This window comes from Oncorhynchus mykiss, chromosome 29 (assembly GCF_057628025.1).
Source record: "Oncorhynchus mykiss isolate SJ-2025 chromosome 29, ASM5762802v1, whole genome shotgun sequence".
Taxonomy (NCBI): Eukaryota; Metazoa; Chordata; class Actinopteri; order Salmoniformes; family Salmonidae; genus Oncorhynchus; species Oncorhynchus mykiss.
In genome coordinates this window covers 17,535,267-17,559,525 of record NC_143050.1, presented here as the reverse complement: position 1 = coordinate 17,559,525, position 24,259 = coordinate 17,535,267, and the positions used below count along the sequence as shown (strand labels likewise).

At 42.3% G+C, this 24,259-nt stretch overlaps 2 protein-coding genes across 11 annotated transcripts in view; one reads left to right on the top strand and one right to left on the bottom strand.

The window, feature by feature from the left end:
* Positions 1-109: 109 nt before the first annotated feature.
* On the bottom strand, positions 110-12,633 carry LOC110510021 (U2 snRNP-associated SURP motif-containing protein). Of its 4 annotated transcripts, none has more exons than XM_036968342.2 (24): positions 12,545-12,633; positions 11,821-11,914; positions 11,623-11,734; positions 11,398-11,507; positions 11,248-11,315; positions 11,060-11,154; positions 10,869-10,972; positions 10,553-10,718; positions 10,230-10,435; positions 8,754-8,797; positions 7,652-7,756; positions 7,482-7,548; positions 6,794-6,966; positions 6,477-6,639; positions 6,210-6,289; positions 6,015-6,102; positions 5,761-5,889; positions 5,424-5,604; positions 5,261-5,335; positions 5,115-5,178; positions 2,134-2,281; positions 925-1,035; positions 580-788; positions 110-487 (listed from the first exon to the last, which is right to left on the bottom strand). In XM_036968342.2, exons 2-24 carry the CDS (start codon positions 11,905-11,907, stop codon positions 367-369), a joined length of 2,706 nt encoding a protein of 901 aa, XP_036824237.2. In that variant the 5' UTR covers positions 11,908-11,914; positions 12,545-12,633; the 3' UTR covers positions 110-366. The 4 variants fall into 4 exon arrangements, with proteins under 4 accessions (XP_036824237.2, XP_036824239.2, XP_090082804.1 ...); XM_036968344.2 differs by having other exon boundaries at positions 10,869-10,933; XM_090226678.1 differs by lacking the exon at positions 8,754-8,797 and having other exon boundaries at positions 12,545-12,601.
* A 10,910-nt stretch (positions 12,634-23,543) lies between these two features.
* The window catches only part of LOC110509412 (leucine-rich repeat and calponin homology domain-containing protein 2), an 80,425-nt gene continuing 79,709 nt past the window's right edge, over positions 23,544-24,259 (top strand). For 3 of the 7 annotated variants that reach the window (XM_090226672.1, XM_036968347.2, XM_036968348.2), the window contains exon 1: positions 23,546-23,862. In XM_090226672.1, coding sequence (XP_090082798.1) covers positions 23,580-23,862 — 283 coding nt within the window. In that variant the 5' untranslated portion in view covers positions 23,546-23,579. Of the gene's footprint in view, positions 23,863-24,259 lie in introns of all 7 variants that reach the window. The other 4 variants (XM_036968346.2, XM_036968345.2, XM_090226673.1 and 1 more) reach the window with 3 other exon arrangements.

Here is a 24,259-nt window from a genome sequence, read left to right as displayed (position 1 = left end):
CCCATGGAGATAAGATTAGTTTCCAATGCTGTTTAGAAAGGCTAAATGACATGACGTGGTACCCTCAGCTAATCTATTCACCATCCTGGAGCATGGATGACAACACAGACACATTGCCAAGAGTGATTTATTGTCTCAGGAACTAGTCGCAATCTGAATGGGGTTTAAAAACAACCTGACGGGAAAACAGAACTGTACAAACAATGTTCATCTTACAAAAAAATGGCCAAATTTTCACTGCAGAGGCAGTTCAGAGGCATTGTGGGAAAGAAGCGTGTGGTGCCGTGGCATGGTCAGCACTGGCAGAGCAGGGCAGTCCATGAAAGCCGCCTAGCTGCTTCAGGGGGAGAGGCATAGGCCTCAGGATCAGTGTTTGCTCTTCTTAGTCTTTTTGTGGGAGCGGTGTGGCGACCGGGAGCTAGACCTCCACGTCTTCCTGACTGGTGAGGGCGACCGCTTGGACTTCTTGGGAGACTTTGACTTGATTCTGTTGGAAAGGTGGGATAGGGGTGAGTCAGCAAAAATATATTGAATGCTGAACACAAATTAAACGGAACAATGGTTTCACATAGGCCTTACTTTGCGGGAGAATGTCCTCTGTATTTCTGTGTCCGCTCCTCTGTGTCTCTACTCCGTCCCCTGTCCCGGTCTTGACTCCTTTTACTCTTCTCCTTGTCCCGTCCTTTACTGGTCTCCTCCGCCTTGTCTCTCCGCTCATCCTTCTTTGATCGCTCTTTTGATTTCGGAATGGATCTCTCTCTCTTCTCCTTGTCGTCCTTATCAAACTCCTGACGTAAACAGAACATGTGGAGCCATTGCAGCTAGTGAAGTTTAATAAAAAATCACATTTAAACCTGCAACTTCATGGTATCTGGACAGTTTCCCTTACTGCTGGGCTTATGAAAAAGTACACTAGAAACCCACCTTTTGCAATAGCTTGTTCCTGTAGTGCTCCACCTGTTTCTGCATGTTTAACCCCGACTTCCTGGGCTTCTTCCCAGACTCCAGCTCATCCTGGAACTTCATCACCTTCACCTGCAGCAGAGACACATATGATACATACACTCGTACTGTTTGGACAGTGGGTCCAATTGTTGCATAAATGAAACAAACCGCCGAGCGTATTCGGGTTTTGCCTTCAGACCGCTTTACTTTTCCCACATTTTGTTATCGCCTGAATTTAAAAGTGATAATTTCCGGGGGGGGGGGGTTTACAAATTAATGAAAAGCTGAAATGTCTTGAGTCAAGTATTCAACCCCTCTTTTTTTATGGCAAGCCTAAATAAATTCAGGGTTAATGTGCATAACAAGTCATGTAAGTTGAACTCTGTGTGCGATAGTCCCAGAGCTGACAAGGTAAAAATCTGTCGTTAACCCACAATTTAAGAATTTACTCTAAACAAGGATCTGCCCCTTTTTCAATTTGCCTAAAATGATATACAAAAATCCTTGCCTGTAGCAAGGATGTGCATATTCTTGGTACCATTTGAAAAAGTTATTTTGTATCATCTTTGAAATGCAAGAAAAAGGCTGTAATGTATTTTTCCAGCCCAGGTGCAATTTAGAGTTTGGCCACTAGGTGGCACCGGTGTATATGCAACGTTTGACTGATCTGATGAACAATTACAAAATTGAACAGCAATGCATCAAGACTGCCCAAATGGTTTTAGTAATAACTGTTTAAATTGCACTCCTCAAACAATAGCTACTGTAAATTGGACAGTGCAGTTAGATTAACAAGAATAAGCTTTCTGCCAATAGATGTCTGTCCTACACTGGAGTAGCTTACCAAGAAGACAGTGGCTGAGTTAGTTTTGACAAATCTACGGCTTTTTCCTAGCCACCGTGGTTCTGCATTGTTTGGGGTTTTAGGCTGGGTTTCTGTATAACACTTTGACATCTGCTGCTGTAAAAAGGGCTTTATAAATACATGTGATTGATTTTGTGTGTAGATGGGTGAGAAAAACAAATGTTGAATTCAGGCTGTAACAACAATGTGGAATAAGTGAAAGGGTGTTAATACTTTCTGAAGGGCCTGTATGTATTATAAGTCTGTTGACCGGTATGAACCGAGTCAGATGGTCTGCTGCAGTGTGTTACTTGGTCCTAGTAGGCATTGTTGACTGTGCTTACCTCCAGCTCTCTCAGCCGGCTCCTCTTGCTTTCGGACATCTCAAAACTGCTGAGGGAGCTCTTGAAGTCAGCATTGTCGTACTTAGAGGGGCTGTCATCATCGCTGCTGTCATCCTCGGACTTCCCATCTCCTCCCTTAATGTTAGCACTGTGGACCATGGGGCGAAAAGAGGAATTGAATTTATTTTGGGTAACAGACATACAACCAAATGTTCAATGTGGACCCAGAGGATATCACTTGAAAGTATTCATTAAAATGCGTGTTTCTAAAGTAGACCTTGATGGTAAAAACAATAACAATGATTAAAAGGCAAGACAAAATTAAACCATGAACACATTCATGTATATTAACATCCTAAAGTGTCACTTTTCCCTAACGTTAAATCAACCATATTAATTTCACATCACACCTGACCAGCAGTAGGGACACAAGGGGCAGTGGAGTGGTTTCTCTTACTTGGACAACCTTGTCCAAATAAATCTTTGCCTGCTTTTTTTCTTGATTTCCAAGGGGAGGCTATTCCATAGACAAATGCCTGTATAGAAAAATGTGGTCCTCACAGCACTGTTTACTCTTGGGATTTTACAATACATAATACTAGCTCTGGTATTGTGACTGTTGGTTATAGACCATACCAATGTGTTTTTTCATGTAACCTGGGGCACAATCACAAGTTTGACATCTTAAATGATCAAGTTGGTCCACAGGTAACAAGCCCACTTCTCCAGAACTCCTGTACCCCTATGTGGATCCTAGGGGGGGGACATTCAGCATGTACCAGATAACATTGTGGGTCCTAGGGGGAACATTCAGGATATACCAGATAAAATGATGTGGGTCCTAGGGGGGACATTCAGCATATACCTGATAACATTGTAGGTCCTAGGGGGAACATTAAGCATATACCTGATAACACTGTGGGTCCTAGGGGGGATATTCAGGATATACCTGATAACACTGTGGGTCCTAGGGGGGATATTCAGGATATACCTGATAACACTGTGGGTCCTAGGGGGAACATTCAGCATATACCTGATAACACTGTGGGTCCTAGAGGGAACATTCAGCATATACCTGATAACACTGTGGGTCCTAGGGGGAACATTCAGCATATACCTGATAACACTGTGGGTCCTAGAGGGAACATTCAGCATATACCTGATAACACTGTGGGTCCTAGGGGGAACATTCAGCATATACCTGATAACACTATGGGTCCTAGAGGGAACATTCAGCATATACCTGATAACACTGTGGGTCCTAGGGGGAACATTCAGCATATACCTGATAACACTGTGGGTCCTAGAGGGAACATTCAGCATATACCTGATAACACTATGGGTCCTAGGGGGAACATTCAGCATATACCTGATAACACTATGGGTCCTAGGGGGAACATTCAGCATATACCTGATAACACTATGGGTCCTAGAGGGAACATTCAGCATATACCTGATAACACTATGGGTCCTAGGGGGAACATTCAGCATATACCTGATAACACTGTGGGTCCTAGAGGGAACATTCAGCATATACCTGATAACACTATGGGTCCTAGGGGGAACATTCAGCATATACCTGATAACACTGTGGGTCCTAGGGGGAACATTCAGCATATACCTGATAACACTGTGGGTCCTAGAGGGAACATTCAGCATATACCTGATAACACTGTGGGTCCTAGGGGGAACATTCAGCATATACCTGATAACACTATGGGTCCTAGAGGGAACATTCAGCATATACCTGATAACACTATGGGTCCTAGAGGGAACATTCAGCATATACCTGATAACACTGTGGGTCCTAGGGGGAACATTCAGCATATACCTGATAACACTGTGGGTCCTAGAGGGAACATTCAGCATATACCTGATAACACTGTGGGTCCTAGGGGGAACATTCAGCATATACCTGATAACACTGTGGGTCCTAGAGGGAACATTCAGCATATACCTGATAACACTGTGGGTCCTAGGGGGAACATTCAGCATATACCTGATAACACTGTGGGTCCTAGAGGGAACATTCAGCATATACCTGATAACACTGTGGGTCCTAGAGGGAACATTCAGCATATACCTGATAACACTGTGGGTCCTAGAGGGAACATTCAGCATATACCTGATAACACTGTGGGTCCTAGGGGGAACATTCAGCATATACCTGATAACACTGTGGGTCCTAGGGGGAACATTCAGCATATACCTGATAACACTGTGGGTCCTAGAGGGAACATTCAGCATATACCTGATAACACTGTGGGTCCTAGAGGGAACATTCAGCATATACCTGATAACACTGTGGGTCCTAGGGGGAACATTCAGCATATACCTGATAACACTATGGGTCCTAGGGGGAACATTCAGCATATACCTGATAACACTGTGGGTCCTAGGGGGAACATTCAGCATATACCTGATAACACTGTGGGTCCTAGGGGGAACATTCAGCATATACCTGATAACACTATGGGTCCTAGGGGGAACATTCAGCATATACATGACCTGCATTCTCTCTTTCAGCTTTTTTGATAGCCCACTATACCAAGCAGAGCAGAATAATCAACATGACACAAGCAGTTTCTTAACTTTGACGTCCAAATAACAAACATTTAAATTTGTTTGCCATTTTAGAAATAATTTGAGCAGAAATCAGGTCTCCAGAAAGGGATTGATCTAGGGACACACCAAGTTAAGTTACTTGTTTTAGACTCAATCTCCTTGCCTGCAGTTTACCTTTATCTTGTCAGCCCTAAGCAATCTACGATTTGTTCCAAACAAAATAGATGAAGTTTCCCCCAAATGTAGCAACAATTTGTTGCCAGTCAACCAATCTCTTAGCAAAATGCAAGAGCCACTATGTCCCGACTCCAGTTCTCCCAACATATGTGTTATGGCCCCATACAAGCACACCTGATTCTACTTGTCAATTAATCATTAAGCCCTTTTTGAAAAGAGTGCCTGCACCAGGTTCTTACCTGGCATTCAGGTCATCCCCCAAGTCTCGCTCTCCCAAAGTGTCCCATTTGGATTCAGTGTTAGCTGAAAGAGGAAGCGACAGGGTGAGCTGTAGGTTAGGAGTAGAGATATGATTGTTGGGTTGACAGTGCTGACAGTACAGTACCTTGTGGGAGAGCGTCAGCATCGTCCACCCTCTCCCATTTAGATAGAGCCACTCTTGAGTGGGCCAGCTCATCCACTGCAGAACACAAACTTACATCAATTCCACATCTTATAACGCTTTTATGGTTTCCATTTTTCACAGAAATTCTGCCAGATTGACTTACAAGGCATTCCGTCAATGTCCTCCATGGGTGCACACAGGGGAACCCCGTCGATGTCATCAACAGGCACCCCATCCAGGGAGGCAGGGTCCCAGGCCAGGGGCGAGCCGTCGAGGTTCTCCAGCGGAGCTCCGTCTAACGGCGCCCCGTCCAACGGGGCTCCATCCAGGTCGGGAGACGACACCTGAGGTGAGATATACCCAGCCCACATAAACCAATGTTGCTGAATTGTATATTTACCCACACTATCAGAGAATGTAACAGTGTCATCAGTAAAATAGGCATTGATCAAAACTCTTTTCCAGGTCTTGTCCAGGACAGGTCCTGAGATCCAGCTCACCTCTACCCTCTCGATCACCTCCTCTCCTGCCTTGATCAGACCTAGGAAGATGTTCTGTAGCTGGATCAGGTAAGACTCTGGGTATACGGCCCAGTCTTCCCAGGCCCTGAAACAGCCCATTATCTTTTGCTGAGGACAGAAGACATATGGGTGAGTGATAATGTATTTGTTCTGGCCAAGGCAATAACAGATCACAAGCATGGAAAAACATTATAAAGCATTATTTATTTATTTATTTAAACTGCACTCATTACCTTGAACTGTTCAGCTTGTAGTCTTGCTTGTATGTTTCGATATGCATCACTAATGTCACTAAATATCTGGGGCAATTTTGCTTCAAAACTGAAGGAACGGAGAAACAATAAACCGTTAGACAGAAAAACACAGTATGACCACTGAACATGTGTATTATATAAATGACAGACTTATTTAAAATATACTTTTCTTACTATTTGCGATAATAAGATGCATTGGCTACTTTGGCACAGGAGTTGTACAAGATGTCGGATACAAGGTACAGTCTGGCAATCTGTGGGAATAAAGATAGACATGACTGTGAGCAATACTCTGGGCGGCAGGTAACCTAGTGGTCGATGTGCCTTGAGCAAGTCACTTAACCCTAATTTCTCCAGGGACCGTTGATAATACATGTTTTCTATATACTATATGCCATGTGAATGTGCTTGGTAGTGTAAGACTGTCATAGGATAGGGGACCTTTTTCTGCAGTGGTGTCTGAAGGAGGGACAGGGACTCTGCAATGGACCCCACCACCTCCTCCGCTGCCTCGGCTCTCTCCAGACAGAACAGCATAGCATCACCAATGTCCTCCCTACGAGGGGTGAGTCCTCTCAGCAGCATCTCTAGTCTCTCCCTGTGCCTGGAATAAAAACACGCATTCATTGTTATCCTGAGAATGTCCATATTCCAAAGTCAGTTTTTCCAGTAACACGTCAGATTCACGAGAGAATGCTTTTCATCTTCAGTCTGCCTCAGAACCTCCCTCTCTGCCCTGTATGTACAGCAACACTCACTCTGTCTTCAGCTGGCCCTTTTTCAGCAGCTCCTCCTCCAGGGAGGGAGACTCCTCTTCCTCTCCCGCCTCCTCATCTCCATGGAGGTAGGGGTTTAGGAGGGGCGGCCTCCAGATGGAGCCCCCACGGAACATCCGGAAGTCTGCTGTCCTCCACTCACTGGGGGGCTCGCCCTGGGGATGGAGGGAGAGGGACATGGATGAGGCGCAGCAGAGGTGTAGTGGGTAGGCACTGTTCTTAATTGTACTCCTTTTATTTTCTATCCTGATGCCTAGTCACTTTACCCTGCCTTCATGTACATATCTACCTCATATTCCTTATTATCTATCCTGATGTCTAGTCACTTTACCCTGCCTTCATGTACATATCTACCTCATATTCCTTATTATTATTATCTATCCTGATGCCTAGTCACTTTGCCCTGCCTTCAAGTACATATCTACCTTTGATACCTCTGCACATTGGTCTGGTACTGATACTCCCTGCATATAGCATCATGCTTGTTTATGTTATTCCAATTGTGTTACTATTTGTATAATTTTTTAAACTCTGCATTGTTGGGAAGGGCTCGTAAGAAAGCATTTCATGGTCAAGTACACCTGTTGTATTCAGCGCATGTGACAAATAGCACTTGATTTGAGATGGCCTCATGGTCATAGGGCTGTAGCCAGGACAGATCATGACCTACCTGGAGAATGGAGTAGAGTTTCCAACGGTAGTACACATGCTCTTGGCTTTTGTTGTCAAAGAGAAACCTGGAATCATGAATAAAAACAGTTTCAAAATGAGTTTAAAAATACATCTGTAGACCAGTGGTATGACTAGAGGGAAAGGAAGAGCTCAGCAATGGTAGATCACCTCAAGTCAGGGTTGTTCTTCTCTTTGCTCATAATGATGGCTTCAAACATGGGTCCCTCACGCACCACAAACTCTATCATCCTGTGGATGAGGCCTAACAGATTTCTGTGGAGTAAAAGGAGAGGGGATGAGACCAAACGCTGTGACTTGTCCCCCCTCATCCAGATCAGTGGCCATGTCAAAGCTCTCACTGAACACTGGCCCCGAGCCCCTTAACCTCTCTCTGTCTCTCTTCTAGAACATTTGTCCCTCTGCAATCATTTATCACAGCAACGTTGAGGATATGTTGTGTGATGTGTGTTGGTCTGCACACACGAGTGAGTGGGGGAGACGGTCTGTCCCTAGTGTGTAGTTACATCAGAAGTAATGTTTCTGTCATGTGTCTAGTATTGTGTCTAAATGAAGAAGCAGTAAGTGTGTCTAAATGAAAAAAGAGGGACTATATATATATATATATATAGTGAGTGACAACATAATACTACTATTAGCTACTACTGATTTGAATCTAAAATGCATTTGCTTTCTAGCTGCATCTGTCTGCAGTGTCTCAGCCAACACAGGTAGGAAGTACAAAGGTTGCCACTGAAGCTAGTACCAGTATGTTTCAATGGATATAATTGACTCCAACAATCACTTAAGTCTAACAATCAATTTTTCTGACAGGGGATTGCAATGGTGACATTTACTAATCTAATGAGGATGACATGAATGAATAAACTGTGGGCTTTGCTTACTAGGCCAATGATTCACTTCAACCATGTTCAACTGAGGCCCATGGCCCTCCTACTAGTTAGATATAGGGCCTCCAGTCCTAAGCAGCAGGGGTTACCAATACCCTGAACATAGGCCATGTTGTCAACAAGATAAATAGACCAATGTTAGAACAGGACACTACTACAAATTATGAGACAGTTATGTTCTTAGCTGTCCTCTCCCATTAGTCATGTACATACAGACGTAGCACTTAGGACTGGGGCTTCTTGTCTGTCACGTACGTACACAAGAACAGTACACCAGGGCAGGGCCTCTGTCCTCTAACACGGTTCTGTCTGTGAGAATGTCTGGTCAGTCGTAGTAGTAAGAATGGATAGAGAGTGTGTACCTTTCTGTTGGGATAACCACTTTGACTACAGCTTCGGACAGAGTCTGTTCGTGAAGTCAAATAAAATAGTGAAGATATAAAAAAAAGTGAGTATATATATACACAGATGAAACACTGCAGGATACATACAGCATATCAACTGAGGACAGCAGTAACAGCTATACTTTATTTTAACGAGGGGAAAAGTTCCCACATTCGAGAGACAGGTACACTGTCAAAGTACATTATCTATAGAATACCCCCACCCTCTTACTTTTACAGTAGAGAGGTACACTGTCAATGTACATTATCTATAGAATACCCCCCCCACCCTCTTACTTTTACAGTAGAGAGGTACACTGTCAAAGTACATTATCTATAGAATACCCCCACCCTCTTACTTTTACAGTAGAGAGGTACACTGTCAATGTACATTATCTATAGAATACCCCCACCCTCTTACTTTTACAGTAGAGAGGTACACTGTCAATGTACATTATCTATAGAATACCCCCCACCCTCTTACTTTTACAGTAGAGAGGTACACTGTCAAAGTACACTATCTATAGAATACCCCCACCCTCTTACTTTTACAGTAGAGAGGTACACTGTCAAAGTACACTATCTATAGAATACCCCCACCCTCTTACTTTTACAGTAGAGAGGTACACTATCAATGTACATTATCTATAGAATACCCCCACCCTCTTACTTTTACAGTAGAGAGGTACACTGTCAATGTACATTATCTATAGAATACCCCCACCCTCTTACTTTTACAGTAGAGAGGTACACTATCAATGTACATTATCTATAGAATACCCCCACCCTCTTACTTTTACAGTAGAGAGGTACACTGTCAAAGTACATTATCTATAGAATACCCCCACCCTCTTACTTTTACAGTAGCATTTTAATTACATATGGTTCTGTAACTACCTCATAACTCCATCTGGGTCAAATTCCCCTGCCTTAGAACATATCCTGAATAGATTCATAACAGGTCTATACACGCACCACAGGACAAACCAACTGGATTTTAAAAAAGGGAAATGAAACTCGGAACTGGCCATCACATATCTTTTGTTTTGTGCATAAAATGCCGTTCTGAATTCTAAGCAATGTCCAGTTGATTGGGCCTATGATAAATGTATCAACATGCATAGAAAATCTACTACACACACCTAATATTGGCAAATTAACTGTAGTTTAAATAATTGTTTTATTTTGTTTTAAACAACTTGACAGAACCATGCACATACACTATAGCAGGGGTCTCCTCACCCTGTTCCTGGAGAGCTACCCTTCCGTAGGTTTTCGCTCCAACCCCAGTTATAACTAACCTGGTTCAGCTTATCAACCAGCTAATTATTAGAAAGGTGTGTTAAATTAGGGTTGGAGCGAAAACCTACAGGATGGTAAGCTCTCCAGGAACAGGGTTGGAGCCTCCTGCCCTACACTCTTTAAAAAACATTTTTTTTTAAAGGGCCAACCTACCTTGTCCAACTCCTCCTTGGACCTGCCCCATGGCTTGGTAAAGTCATTGCGGAAGCGGTCTCTGGGCTGAGCGTTGAAGGGCAGGCCGGAGGGGGGTGGGGGTGTGGACATTTTAAGTACCCCTATGGGTGTATAGAGTGGCTGGGGAGGGATGCGAACAGCTTTTCCCCATCCCAGCTTCATTTCAAAACCCATAACCGTTTTACCTGCAGCAAAAAGGAGCAATGATCCTACAAGGTTAATGGAACACGGAGCAGGGCATTTATCATCTGGCATCGTTTACTGAACAGAATGCAATATTCCCTAATCACAGATTGACTCACCGTCTAGAGCAGCCAATGCCCTTTCTGCATCTTTCCTGGTCATGAAGGCCACAAAGCCTCTATTTGTGACCCTTGTGCGTTCCTCGTCACTACGGGGCCACATGATCTTCACACTCGCCAGGGGACCATACTTGCCAAACTCTTTGCAAAGCATTTCTTCATTCATCTGACACATTAGAAGTATCATATCAGCAAAGTTTCACAAAAATTCAGTCCGCATTTAAGTTAGTTGAATTTGTCCCAAACAAACGAAGAGCTGGCTATATTGTGAATCTTTATCTCCTGTCAAAACGTCCCAAGCAGATAGTTTCTTTACCTTGGGGCTAATGCAGCCAATGTACAGGTTGGTTGTGTTCGGTATGGCTGGGTCATCATCAAATACTGGAGGGAGACGTTCATATGTAGCTAAACATGTAAAAGCTACAGAGGGTTCATCTTTGATTTGGACAAAAGCTTATTGTAGTAAACCATTCTTATTCCACTGCAAGGGACAGACTTGGCTCTTACTTGATCGTCGCGTTAGTGGTATGTCCAGGTCTCCATATCCTCCCCCAGGCTCATTTGTCTTTCTTTTGTACCTTTCTTCACGTTCCTCCTGTATTCTAGGAGAAAACAATTATTTACACACAAAAATAAACAACAAATTGGTAAAATAATGAAAGAACATGAATTACTACGGCGTTTCAAAAACATACTGCTTTAGCTCCTCTTTAAAAAGTTCAAGGTTGCTCTTCTTCTTCTCTTCCGTCTTCTTTTTAACAATCTGTGGACACAGACAAACATATAAGGGGACAAAATAATGTATAATTCTGTATACACAGTAAGTGATTCACATGGATACTCACAGGCCTTCTGATTTCAGAAGAGTGTGCCGGTGAGACGTTCTGGGACACTGAAGTAAACTTGGTGATTGGTCGGTAAAGCTTGCTCTTTTTAACCTCTACTGCTTCCTCTTCTGCAAAATAAAATAAAATAGAAATTGTAACACTGTAGATATTAAAATAATGAAAAATATAGTGTCTGCAACACAGACCCAACCAAAGTTGGATTAGCCAGGATGTTTCACTCACCTTTAGTTGCATTGACGATACCCCCACGGACAAAAGTCTTCACTCCACTTTTGTCGTTACTGTCAAAACAAGCTAAAAACTCTTCAAAAACTTCAGCTGCTTTTTCTTCTTCCTGGAAAAGGAATTGTTTTAAAATTGAAAATCATAGGCCTACACTTTGTTGCAGATGGCTATCTATAAAATGGTCAAATCTCTTACCTTTTTCTTCAGATCTTCTTGTTCTCTCTTGGTCAATGTTCTCTTCACGCCTACAGGTTTCCCTTTCTTGCCATTTTTGTCTGCCATGCTGATACTTATACAAAAAAAAAAAACTGTCATATTGAAGAAATGAAGTCTAATAAAATGCACCCTTCTGTCTCTTCACACACTTCTATTTTTTCAGCTACAGCTCTGCAAAAGCATGTTGTGTAATGAATGCTATTGCATGCAAACGTATTACAACTGCAGATGCATGAATCTGAGCAAATAGCAGTAGTTAGGAAAGTTCTGTAACTATCTAACTACTGCGCGCTATGGCCAACCAACATTAGCTAGCTAGACATGTCATCATATTTGTTGACTGTGACATACCTGCACATTTCTGTCGCCAGATACGAACCTAACCTTGCTTATTAATATCTAGCCAGCTATCATTTCCTCCATTACTCTTCAAAAAAACTAGTTAGCTCAGTTGATCATACACGAGCCCTGCCTGCCAACCCCCCTCCCCTCCCATTCAATCACTGTGTAGCTAACGTTAGCTAGCTAGCTAGGCCAAATCTCGCTTGCTTGCTGTGTGTGATCTGGTGCAAAGCTTTGCTACGGCGATCATTTCTAACTTACTGCAAGACAAATATGTAGTTAATAAAATAGATGATTAGTTTGAATGATCTACATCGCAATGAGTATGAATCATTAAGTCTAAAAGTTGCAAATTCCTTACCGTAGAAATGTACAATGCGTTTGTTATTACTCCACCATTTTGAATACGACAAAATTGGACATAGAGAAAAAGTGATGTCACTACACGCTCTGACCAATAAAACCCCCAGAAAGATGACTTCAGTTTGTCAGATCTTTCAGTAGGCTTTCATAAAAGTAGGCCAAGGCTATAATAAAATCATTATATCATAATATGCATGCAATGTGATTTAGCTACATAATCTAGCTAATTTCATTTAATACAATTTATCTTTACCCAAATCTGTAAGTGTAGATACAGGTAATGCAAATGTAATGATTACCAAATAAATAAAACATTTAATTTTCCTACGTTTTTTAGTATATTTCGTATTTAATTTACAACATATGAGTCTCATTAAAATCAATGTTTGACATTTTATCAGTAGATTTCCAGAGCAGTTGCTATAAACATCATGTAATATGGCCTACATACAGTGGGGCAAAAAAAGTATTTAGTCAGCCACCAATTGTGCAAGTTCTCCCACTTAAAAAGATGAGAGAGGCCTGTAATTTTCACTTCAACTATGACAGACAAAATTTGAAGAAAAAAAATCCAGAAAATTACATTGTAGGATTTTTAATGAACTTATTTGCAAATTATGGTGGAAAATAAGTATTTGGTCAATAACAAAAGTTTATCTCAATACTTTGTTATATACCCTTTGTTGGCAATGACAGAGGTCAAACGTTTTCTGTAAGTCTTCACAAGGTTTTCACACACTGTTGCTGGTATTTTGGCCCATTCCTCCATGCAGATCTCCTCTAGAGCAGTGATGTTTTGGGGCTGTTGCTGGGCAACATGGACTTTCAACTCCCTCCAAATATGTTCTATTGGGTTGAGATCTGGAGACTGGCTAGGCCACTCCAGTACCTTAAAATGCTTCTTACGAAGCAACTCCTTCGTTGCCCGGGCGGTGTGTTTGGGATCATTGTCATGCTGAAAGACCCACCCACGTTTCATCTTCAATGCCCTTGCTGATGGAAGGAGGTTTTCACTCAAAATCTCACGATACATGGCCCCATTCATTCTTTCCTTTACACGGCTCAGTCATCCTGGTCCCTTTGCAGAAAAACAGCCCCAAAGCATGATGTTTCCACCCGCATGCTTCACAGTAGGTATGGTGTTCTTTGGATGCAACTCAGCATTCTTTGTCCTCCAAACACGACGAGTTGACTTTTTACCAAAAAGTTATATTTTGGTTTCATCTGACCATATGACATTCTCCCAATCTTCTTCTGGATCATCCAAATGCTCTCTAGCAAACTTCAGACGGGCCTGGACATGTACTGGCTTAAGCAGGAGGACACGTCTGGCACCGCAGGATTTGAGTCCCTGGCGGCGTAGTGTGCTACTGATGGTAGGCTTTGTTACTTTGGTCCCAGCTCTCTGCAGGTCATTCACTAGATCCCCCCGTGTGGTTCTGGGATTTTTACTCACCGTTCTTGTGATCATTTTGACCCCACGGGGTGAGATCTTGCGTGGAGCCCCAGATCGAGGGAGATTATCAGTGGTCTTGTATGTCTTCCATTTCCTAATAATTGCTCCCACAGTTGATTTCTTCAAACCAAGCTGCTTACCTATTGCAGATTCAGTCTTCCCAGCCTGGTGCAGGTCTACAATTTTGTTTCTGGTGTCCTTTGACAGCTCTTTGGTCTTGGCCATAGTGGAGTTTGGAGTGTGACTGTTTGAGGTTGTGGACAGGTGTATTTTATACTGATAACAAGTTCAAACAGGTGCCATTAATACAGTGGAGGACAGAGGTGCCTCTTAAAGAAGAAGTTACAGGTCTGTGCGAGCCAGACATCTTGCTTGTTTGTAGGTGACCAAATACTTATTTCCACCATAATTTGCAAATAAATTCATTAAAAATCCTACAATGTGATTTTCTGGATTTTTTTTTCTCATTTTGTCTGTCATAGTTGAAGTGTACCTATGACGAAAATTACAGGCCTCTCTCATCTTTTTAAGTGGGAGAACTTGCACAATTGGTGGCTGACAAAATACTTTTTTGCCCCACTGTATACATGCAGCTGCATAGACCAGTGCTATAAATACTTTGGGTAACAGGCTCAGGTCACTGTCCAAACCTCACATGATATTTCCCAAAATAACATGTGTGTCTAGGGTCTTTATGAAGAGTGTGAACATAGGTGTTGCCTGTCACTTCAGCTCTTCTTTATCACTTGTCCTTTTGAGTTCTAATATTAATGGAGTTCTTCAGAGGTCAAAAACGTTTGTTAACACGGCCACATAAATTCTCTGACATGCCAAATCTAATTCAGGTGATGGGCCTAACTGCTCTGCAAAATGCTTTTGTGGGTTTCCATGAAACTGATTATTAAAACAGCCTAGAAATGTCATGAATATCTGTGCCATACATACTTAAACCAACATCAAGATAAAGTGGCAACATCCTACATCTTTGGGTACTTCATTGAACTTTGACCACTGGACTATTTGAGGACTTGCCTTTTTGACACTTTCAGACTCATGTACTTATATGTACCTTTATGAGAAAGCATGTACAGTAACTGCCTTAGTGCTTTTAGATTACAGTCAAACAAGTTGATGTTCAGTAAATCTGTAAAGAGAAAGCAAACCTTTTTTAAATTGGCTAGTGGTGGAACACTGAAGATTATTTTTAATGATGTTGAGTTTTTAAAGTGGTAAATGTAAGCCTATCGGAAGGGTTCAGAGTGTGATTAATGAGATGCTTTTGATATAGGCTACAGAAAGCACATGGGTCCTCAACCGTGATCACTGCAGGATGACAATCCGGCCTTCTCAGCCTCTGCCTCTTCCCCACCACTGCACCTCTGTGGACCCTGTCCTGGGCCTGCCCTGATCCTCATACCAGCGAAGCGATCATTGAGGGTCACTCCTGTCTGAAAACCAGGAAACAAGAGTATGTGGACACCCCTTCAAATGAGTGTATTCGGCTATTTCAGCCATACTCGTAGCTGAGAGGTGTATAAAATCGAGCACACAGCCATGAAATCTCCATAGACAAACATTGGCAGTAGAATAGCCTGTACTGAAGAGCTCAGTGACTTTCAACATGGCACCGTCATAGGATGCCACCGTTCCAACAAGTCAGTTCCTCAAAATTCTGCTGTGCTAGAGCTGTCCCGGTCAACCATAAGTGCTGTTATTGTAAAGTGGAAACATCTAGGAGCAACAACAGCTCAGCCGCAAAGTGGTAGGCCACACAAGCTCATAGAATGGGACCACCGAGTTCTGAAGTGCGTAGCACGTAAAATTGTCTGTCCTCGGTTGCAACACTCATTACCGAGTTCCAAACCGCCTCTGGAAGCAACATCGGCACAATAATTGTTCGTCAGGAGCTTCATGAAATTAGTTTCCATGGCCGAACAGCCACACACAAGCCTAAGATCACCATGCGCAATGGCAAGCGTCGGCTGAAGTGGTGTAAAGCTTGCCGCCATTGGACTTTCAAGCAGTGGAAAAGTGTTATCTGGAATGATGAATCACGATTCACCATCTGGCAGTCCGATGGATGAATCTGGGGTTGGCAGATGCCAGGAGAACGCTACCTGTCAGAATGCATAGTGCCAACTTAAAAGAATGGTGGAGGAGGAATAATGGTCTGGGGTTGTTTTTCATGGTTCAGGTTAGGCCCCTTAGTTCCAGGGAAAGGAAATCTTAATGCTAGAGCATACAATGACATTCTAGACTATTCTGTACTTCCAACTTTGTGGCAACAGTTTGGGAAGGCCCTTTCCCGTTTCAGCATGACAATGCCCCCGAGCACAAAGCGAGGTCCATACAGAAATGGTCTATCCAGATCGGTGTGGAAGAACTTGACTGGCCTGCACAGAGCCCTGACCTCAACCCCATAGAACACCTTTGGGATGAATTGGAACGCCGACTGCGAACTAGACCTAATCACCCAACATCAGTGCCCGACTTCATTAATGCTCTTGTGGCTGAATGGAATCAAGTCCCTGCAGCAATGTTCCAACATCTAGTGGAATGCCTTCCCAGAAGAGTGGAGGCTGTTATAGCAACAAAGGGGGGCCCAACTCCATATTAATGCCCATGATTTTTGGAATAAAATGTTTGACGAGCAGGTGTCGTAAATGTTCTAAATGCAGGTAATGGCATATCACCTGATTTACAGTGGCTTTGAAGTTAAATCTGAGAGGGATGCCTTTAGCCTGAATGGATGTCCCACCCCCTGCCCCTGATGGACTGAATCAGTCCATTACTGTGGCCTCCTTAACCTTGGTCCTGAGAGACATCAGGTGAAGACACAGGACAGATAAGGATTAGCTTTTGTAGACTATCTGAATCCATATTAATTACAAGTAAACCTTTGTTTTGTGCAGAACCCACAAAAGCATTTCAGTAAAGCAGGGTTGCAGTTTGTACTCCTGTTTGTGGGCTCTGGGTTGGTTTTGCAGTCGGGAAGTGACACTGTCAAGGTAGAACCACTAGAGGACGCCTTTCTCCAGCTATATGAGAGCAGATGACGATGAGCAATACTGCCAATATAAAATAGTTTATTTGTCACAAGCAACCACAGTTACGTCATCTCACCTTCTAACCTTTTGGTACTTATACAATTTTCCATTTGCTCCAGGAAATGGAGAAGGAACCGGAAAAATGAACATCTAATTGTTTATTTTTCTATAATTCTGTGTATTCATTAAGATTAATTAGTAGGTATTAGACATCATACTAAGAGCATTTATTGTAAACCATAAGAAAACAGTATTAACTGAACAGTACCCAGTAATATGCCTTCTTTTCCTCGTGCTGTAAATTACCTCTGTTTGCATGTCTCTATTACTGTAAGTGCAGTGATACAGTGCCTACGGAAAGTATTGACTTTCTCCACGTTTTGTTACATTACCAGTCAAACGTTTGGACACGCCTACTCATTCCAGGGATTTTGTTTATTTGGACTATTTTCTACACTGTAGAACAATACTGAAGTCATGAAAACTATGAAATAACACATATGGAATCATATGGTAACCAAAAAAGTGTTAAACAAATCAAAATATATTTTATATTTGACATTCTTCAAAGTAGCCACCCTTTGCCTTGATTACAGCATTGCACACTCTTGGCATTCTCTCAACCAGCTTCATGATGTAGTCACCTGGAATGTATTTCAATTAACAGGTGGGCCTTGTTAAAAGTTAAGTTGTGGAATTTCTATTCTTCTTAATGCATTTAAGTCAATCAGTTGTGTTGTGACAAGGTAGGGGTGGTATACAGAAGATAGCCCTATTTGGTAAAAGACCAAGTCCATATTATGGCAAGAACAGCTCAAATAAGCAAAGAGAAATGATAGTCCATCATTACTTTAGGACATGAAAGTCAGTCAATCCGGAAAATGTCAAGAACTTTGAAGGTTTATTCAAGTGCAGTCGCAAAAAACATCAAGCCCTACGATGAAACTGGCTCTCATGAGGATAAGTTCATTAGAGTTAACTGCACCTCAGATTGCGGCGCAAATAAATACTTCACAGAGTTCAAGTAACAGACACATCTCAACATCAACTGTTCAGAGGAGACTGTGTGAATCAGGCCTTCGTGTTCGAATTGTTGCAAAGAAACAACTACTAAAGGACACCAATAAGAAGAATAAACTTGCTTGGGTCAAGAAACACGAGCAATGGACATTAGACCGGTGGAAATCTGTCCTTCGGACTGATGAGTCCAAATTAGAGATTTTTGGTTCCAGCCGCAATGTCTTTGTGAGACGTAGAGTAGGTGAACGGATGATCTCCGCATGTGTGGTTTCTACCATGAAGCATGGAGGAGGTGTGATGGTGTGGGGGAGTTTGCTGGTGACACTGACAGTGATTTATTTAGGATTGACGGCACACTTAACCAGAATGGCTACCACAGCATTCTGCAGCGATTCGCCATCCCATCTGGTTTGTGCTTAGTTTGACTATAATTTGTTTTTCAACAAGACACTGACCAAAAACACACCTCCAGGCTGTGTAAGAGCTATTTGACCAAGGAGAGTGATGGAGTGCTGCATCAGATGACCTGGCCTCCACAATCACCCGACCTCAACCCAATTGAGATGGTTTAGGATGAGTTGGACTGCGGAGTGAAGGAAAAGCAGCCAACAAGTGCTCTGCATATGTAGGAACTCCTTCAAGACTGTTGGTCTGGTTGAGAGAATGCCAAGAGTGTGCAAAGCTGTCATTAAGTCAATGGGTAGCTACTTTGAAGAATCTAAAATATATTCTGATTTGATGAACACTTTTTTGGTTACTACATGATTCCATATGTGTTATTTCATAGTTTTGATGTCATCACTATTATTTTACAATATAAAAAGTAGTAAAAATAAAGACAAAACCTTGAAGGAGTAGGTGTGTCTAAACTTTTGACTGCTACTGTAAGTATTCAGACCCTTTACTCAGTACTTTGTTGAAGCACCTTTGGTTGTGATTACAGCCTTGAGTCTTCTTGGGAATGACGCTAAAAGCTTAGCACACCTGTATTTGGGGAGTTTCTCCCATTCTTCTCTGCAGATCCTCTCAAGCTCTGTTAGGTTGGATGGGGAGCATTGCTGCACAGCTATTTTGAAGGTCTCTCCAGAGATGTTCGATCGGGTTAAAGTCCGGGCTCTGGCTGGGCTACTCAAGGACATTCAGAGACTTGTCTCGAAGCCACTCCTGCATTGTCTTGGCTGTGTGGTTAGGGTCGTTGTCCTGTTGGAAGGTAAACCTTCTACCCAGTCTGAGGTCTTGAGCGCTCTGGAGCAGGTTTTCATCAAGGATCTTTCTGTACTTAGGTGGCTTTTGGAAAACTCCAATCGGGCTGTCATGTGCCTTTTACTGAGGAGTGGCTTCCGTCTGGCAACTCTACCATTAAGGCCTAATTGGTGGAGTACTGCAGAGATGGTTGTCCTTCTGGAAGGTTCTCCCATCTCCACAAAGGAACTCTGGAGCTCTATCAGAGTGACCATTGGGTTCTTGGTCACCTCCCTGATCAAGGCCCTTCTCCCCTGATTGTTCAGTTTGGAATGGTGGCCAGCTCTAGGAAGAGTCTTGGTGGTTCCAAATGTCTTCCATTTAAGAATGATGCAGGCCACTATGTTCTTGGGAACTTTCAATGCTGTAGAAGTTTTGGTACCTTTCCCCAGATCTGTGCCTCAACACAATCATGTCTCGGAGCTCTACGGACAATTCCTTCGACTTCATGGCTTGGTTTTTTGCTCTGACATGCACTGTCAACTGTGGGACCTTATTTCGACAGGTGTGACTTTCCAAATCATGTCCAATCAATTGAATTTACCACAGGAGTACTCCAATCAAGTTGTAGTAACATCTCAAGGATGATCAATGGAAACAGGATGCACCTGAGCTCAATTTCGAGTCTCATAGCAAAGGGTCTGAACATTTATGTAAATAATGTATTTATGTTTTTTGTTTTAATACATTTGCAAAAATTTCAAAAAAACTGTATTCACTTTGTCATTATATGATATTTTGTGTAGGTTGCTGAGGAAATTATTTTATTTAAAAAAAAATGAATGATAAAGGTTTATGAATTTGTTGTGCATAAGTTCCTGAAGTGCATCTTTAACATCATAACTGCTGTGCAAATGCTATGTTTACTATACACATACTGTAAACCCCATGCACTCAGAGGGAATGAAAGCCATTCATGTCATTCATGTCATGTATGAGAATCTTATGCATTACGAAAGTGCTGTGATAATGCATTAAGCAAAGCATGCTGTGTCTGACGTCCTTAAAGCTCCTGGGGGACCTCTATAAAGTTGATCAAATGCACCTCTGAACAACTGTTTGCGTTTTCCAAACTGCCCTACTTCTTTAGGGTAAAAAAACAATGACCTTTTGTCAGATTTTGTAATTGTAATCAGTCATTTTCTGTCTACATACAGTGCATTCGAAAAGTATTCAGACCTCTTTCCTTTTTCCACATTATTTTACTCTACTACCTTCTTCTAAAAAGGATGAAATAAACATGTTTTCCTCATCAATCTACACACAATACCCCATAATGACAAAGCAAAAACAGGTTTTTAGAAATGTTCCTCCCCGCCTCCTCATCTCCATGGAGGTAGGGGTTTAGGAGGGGCGGCCTCCAGATGGAGCCCCCACGGAACATCCGGAAGTCTGCTGTCCTCCACTCACTGGGGGGCTCGCCCTGGGGATGGAGGGAGAGGGACATGGATGAGGCGCAGCAGAGGTGTATTGGGTAGGCACTGTTCTTAATTGTACTCCTTTTATATTCTATCCTGATGCCTAGTCACTTTACCCTGCCTTCATGTACATATACAGTGCCTTGCGAAAGTATTCGGCCCCCTTGAACTTTGCAACCTTTTGCCACATTTCAGGCTTCAAACACTTTTTTGTGAAGAATCAACAACAAGAGGGACACAATCATGAAGTGGAATGACATTTATTGGATATTTCAAACTTTTTTAACAAATCAAAAAATGAAAAATTGGGCGTGCAAAATTATTCAGCCCCCTTAAGTTAATACTTTGTAGCGCCACCTTTTGCTGTGATTACAGCTGTAAGTCGCTTGGGGTATGTCTCTATCAGTTCTGCACATCGAGAGACTGACATTTTTTCCCATTCCTCCTTGCAAAACAGCTCGAGCTCAGTGAGGTTGGATGGAGAGCATTTGTGAACAGCAGTTTTCAGTTCTTTCCACAGATTCTCGATTGGATTCAGGTCTGGACTTTGACTTGGCCATTCTAACACCTGGATATGTTTGTTTTTGAACCATTCCATTGTAGATTTTGCTTTATGTTTTGGATCATTGTCTTGTTGGAAGACAAATCTCCGTCCCAGTCTCAGGTCTTTTGCAGACTCCATCAGGTTTTCTTCCAGAATGGTCCTGTATTTGGCTCCATCCATCTTCCCATCAATTTTAACCATCTTCCCTGTCCCTGCTGAAGAAAAGCAGGCCCAAACCATGATGCTGCGACCACCATGTTTGACAGTGGGGATGGTGTGTTCAGCCGTGTTGCTTTTACGCCAAACATAACGTTTTGCATTGTTGCCAAAAAGTTCAATTTTGGTTTCATCTGACCAGAGCACCTTCTTCCACATGTTTGGTGTGTCTCCCAGGTGGCTTGTGGCAAACTTTAAACAACACTTTTTATGGATATCTTTAAGAAATGGCTTTCTTCTTGCTACTCTTCCATAAAGGCCAGATTTGTGCAATATACGACTGATTGTTGTCCTATGGACAGAGTCTCCCACCTCAGCTGTAGATCTCTGCAGTTCATCCAGAGTGATCATGGGCCTCTTGGCTGCATCTCTGATCAGTATTCTCCTTGTATGAGCTGAAAGTTTAGAGGGACGGCCAGGTCTTGGTAGATTTGCAGTGGTCTGATACTCCTTCCATTTCAATATTATCGCTTGCATAGTGCTCCTTGGGATGTTTAAAGCTTGGGAAATATTTTTGTATCCAAATCCGGCTTTAAACTTCTTCACAACAGTATCTCGGACCTACCTGGTGTGTTCCTTGTTCTTCATGATGCTCTCTGCACTTTTAATGGACCTCTGAGACTATCACAGTGCAGGTGCATTTATACGGAGACTTGATTACACACAGGTGGATTGTAGTTATCATCATTAGTCATTTAGGTCAACATTGGATCATTCAGAGATCCTCACTGAACTTCTGGAGAGAGTTTGCTGCACTGAAAGTAAATGGGCTGAATAATTTTGCACGCCCAATTTTTCAGTTTTTGATTTGTTAAAAAAGTTTGAAATATCCAATAAATGTAATTCCACTTCATGATTGTGTCCCACTTGTTGTTGATTCTTCACAAAAAAATACAGTTTTATATCTTTATGTTTGAAGCCTGAAATGTGGTAAAAGGTCGCAAAGTTCAAGGGGGCCGAATACTTTCGCAAGGCACTGTATACCTGAAATATCTCTTACCCCTGCACATTGATCTGGTACTGATACTCCCTGTACAGTGCATTCAGAAAGTTTTCAGACCGCTTGACCTTTTCCACATTTTGCTACGTTACAGCCTTATTCTAAATTTGATTACATTCATTGTTTTCCTCATCAATCTACACACAATAACCAATAATGACAAAGCAAAAACAGGTTTTTAGAAATGTTTGCACATTTTATTAAAAATAAAAAATAAAAATACCTTATTAAGGGGAGCTAATGGGATCCGATATTAAAGTGGCATTTATGTCTGCACTATTCAATACAATATGACAATAATGGATGAGATCTCCTGAGATCTCAGCAGGATGGAGTTTTAATAGCAGGCCTACATAAGCACCACAGATGAAAGTGACATATTACATAAAGACTAAAGGAGAATAAGAAATCAGTTTACTGAGGTCTGTTGATGTATGTAGCCTGTGATGTAGGTCCATATCAGACCAAGATGCCTACTTATGAGTCAAATGAAAATAATTATATTGATCAATAAGATTGAATAATAAAGCAATAATATGCTACTTAGCTAGTAGCTAACAATAAAAACATGAATGTAACTCTTCCTTTTTTTTGGGGGGGGGGGGGGGTGATTACAGGAAATTATCTTTAAAATGGCTATATTTTCTCTCAGCCTCATGGAAAAATGTGTAGAATAGCAGGAAGTTAGCTCTAGAAATTCAACGTTTTTTCTCAGCCTCCTGACAAAATTTGTAGAATGGCATGTGATTATCTTTAAAACAGCACGTTCTTCTCTTTGGCCCATTGCAAAAGCTATAGAAATTGCAGGAAGTTAGCCGTTTTCCCATCTGTAATCACATCTGTGCCATTACCTGTTTATAAACGGAGTTATAACAGACCTGTATGATTTTTTTTTAATGACCTGGGGGGGTTCCAGGTCCTACATTTTAAACATTTCATACAGGTCTGTAACTCACTTTAATTGCACAGATGCGAATACTTCTCTCTGATAAGAAAATGCGTGCACCTCTCTATACCAAATGTCCCCTCCGCGCCCACGCCCTCTCAGAAGCCCTTCCCCTAACGTCCCTGGAGTGTGTGCCTTTTGCGCATGGGTGTAGAAACGGCCACTGTTATTATTGTAATTCCTCTTGTGAAAATGGCGTCGAGTCAGGGAGGTGTGGGAGCTGTACCGGCTCTTTCAAACCATCACTTATCCAACGGACCTCACTGGAACCCGGGGATCAACCAGCATCAGCATCATCTCCACACGACCCGGAGTTTAGACCGCGCTCTGGAGGATTCCGTGTGCTCAGGAACGTTGAATCTTAGCGGGAGGAAGCTGAGAGACTACCCTGGATTGAGCTATGATCTTACTGATACAACACAGGCAGGTTGGTTTCCGAAACGCTCTCTGCTCTTGAGACCTTGCTGGCCTCAGCTGGTTCAACAAATAGGCGCATGATACTACAAAGTATCCAACATTGATATAATTGAGCGTGGTGCGCACTACATTTCCCTATTACTATGGTCCATTTGCATGTTTTCACCAACTGCTCTGTTTTATTAACAGTGCAATAGATACACAGTGTTGCATTTTCTTTCTTACCATATTGTCTTCGTAGAATAGCTGAGCTCAATGTGTTAAAATGTGCCATAGTATTCACGTCCTCTAGAATTGCGCTGGCGGTGCGGTGGCAACGGCTCGTCTTGGTCGCCTGCTTCTCTATCGCTCTCTGGATGAGACCATATGCATGCATGAATGAAATGATAAGCGCATCTCAGTCAGGG

Bases quoted from the DNA above. Each gene is read 5' to 3' on its own strand.
- LOC110510021 (XM_036968342.2), bottom strand. From the start codon at position 11,907: ATGGCAGACAAAAATGGCAAGAAAGGGAAACCTGTAGGCGTGAAGAGA. The intron at 7,757-8,753 runs GTACACACTCTC...TTTACTCCACAG, and splicing joins GTGGTTATCCCAACAGAAAG to AAATCTGTTAGGCCTCATCC. The intron at 6,103-6,209 runs GTAAGAAAAGTA...CCGTTCCTTCAG, and splicing joins GCATCTTATTATCGCAAATA to TTTTGAAGCAAAATTGCCCC.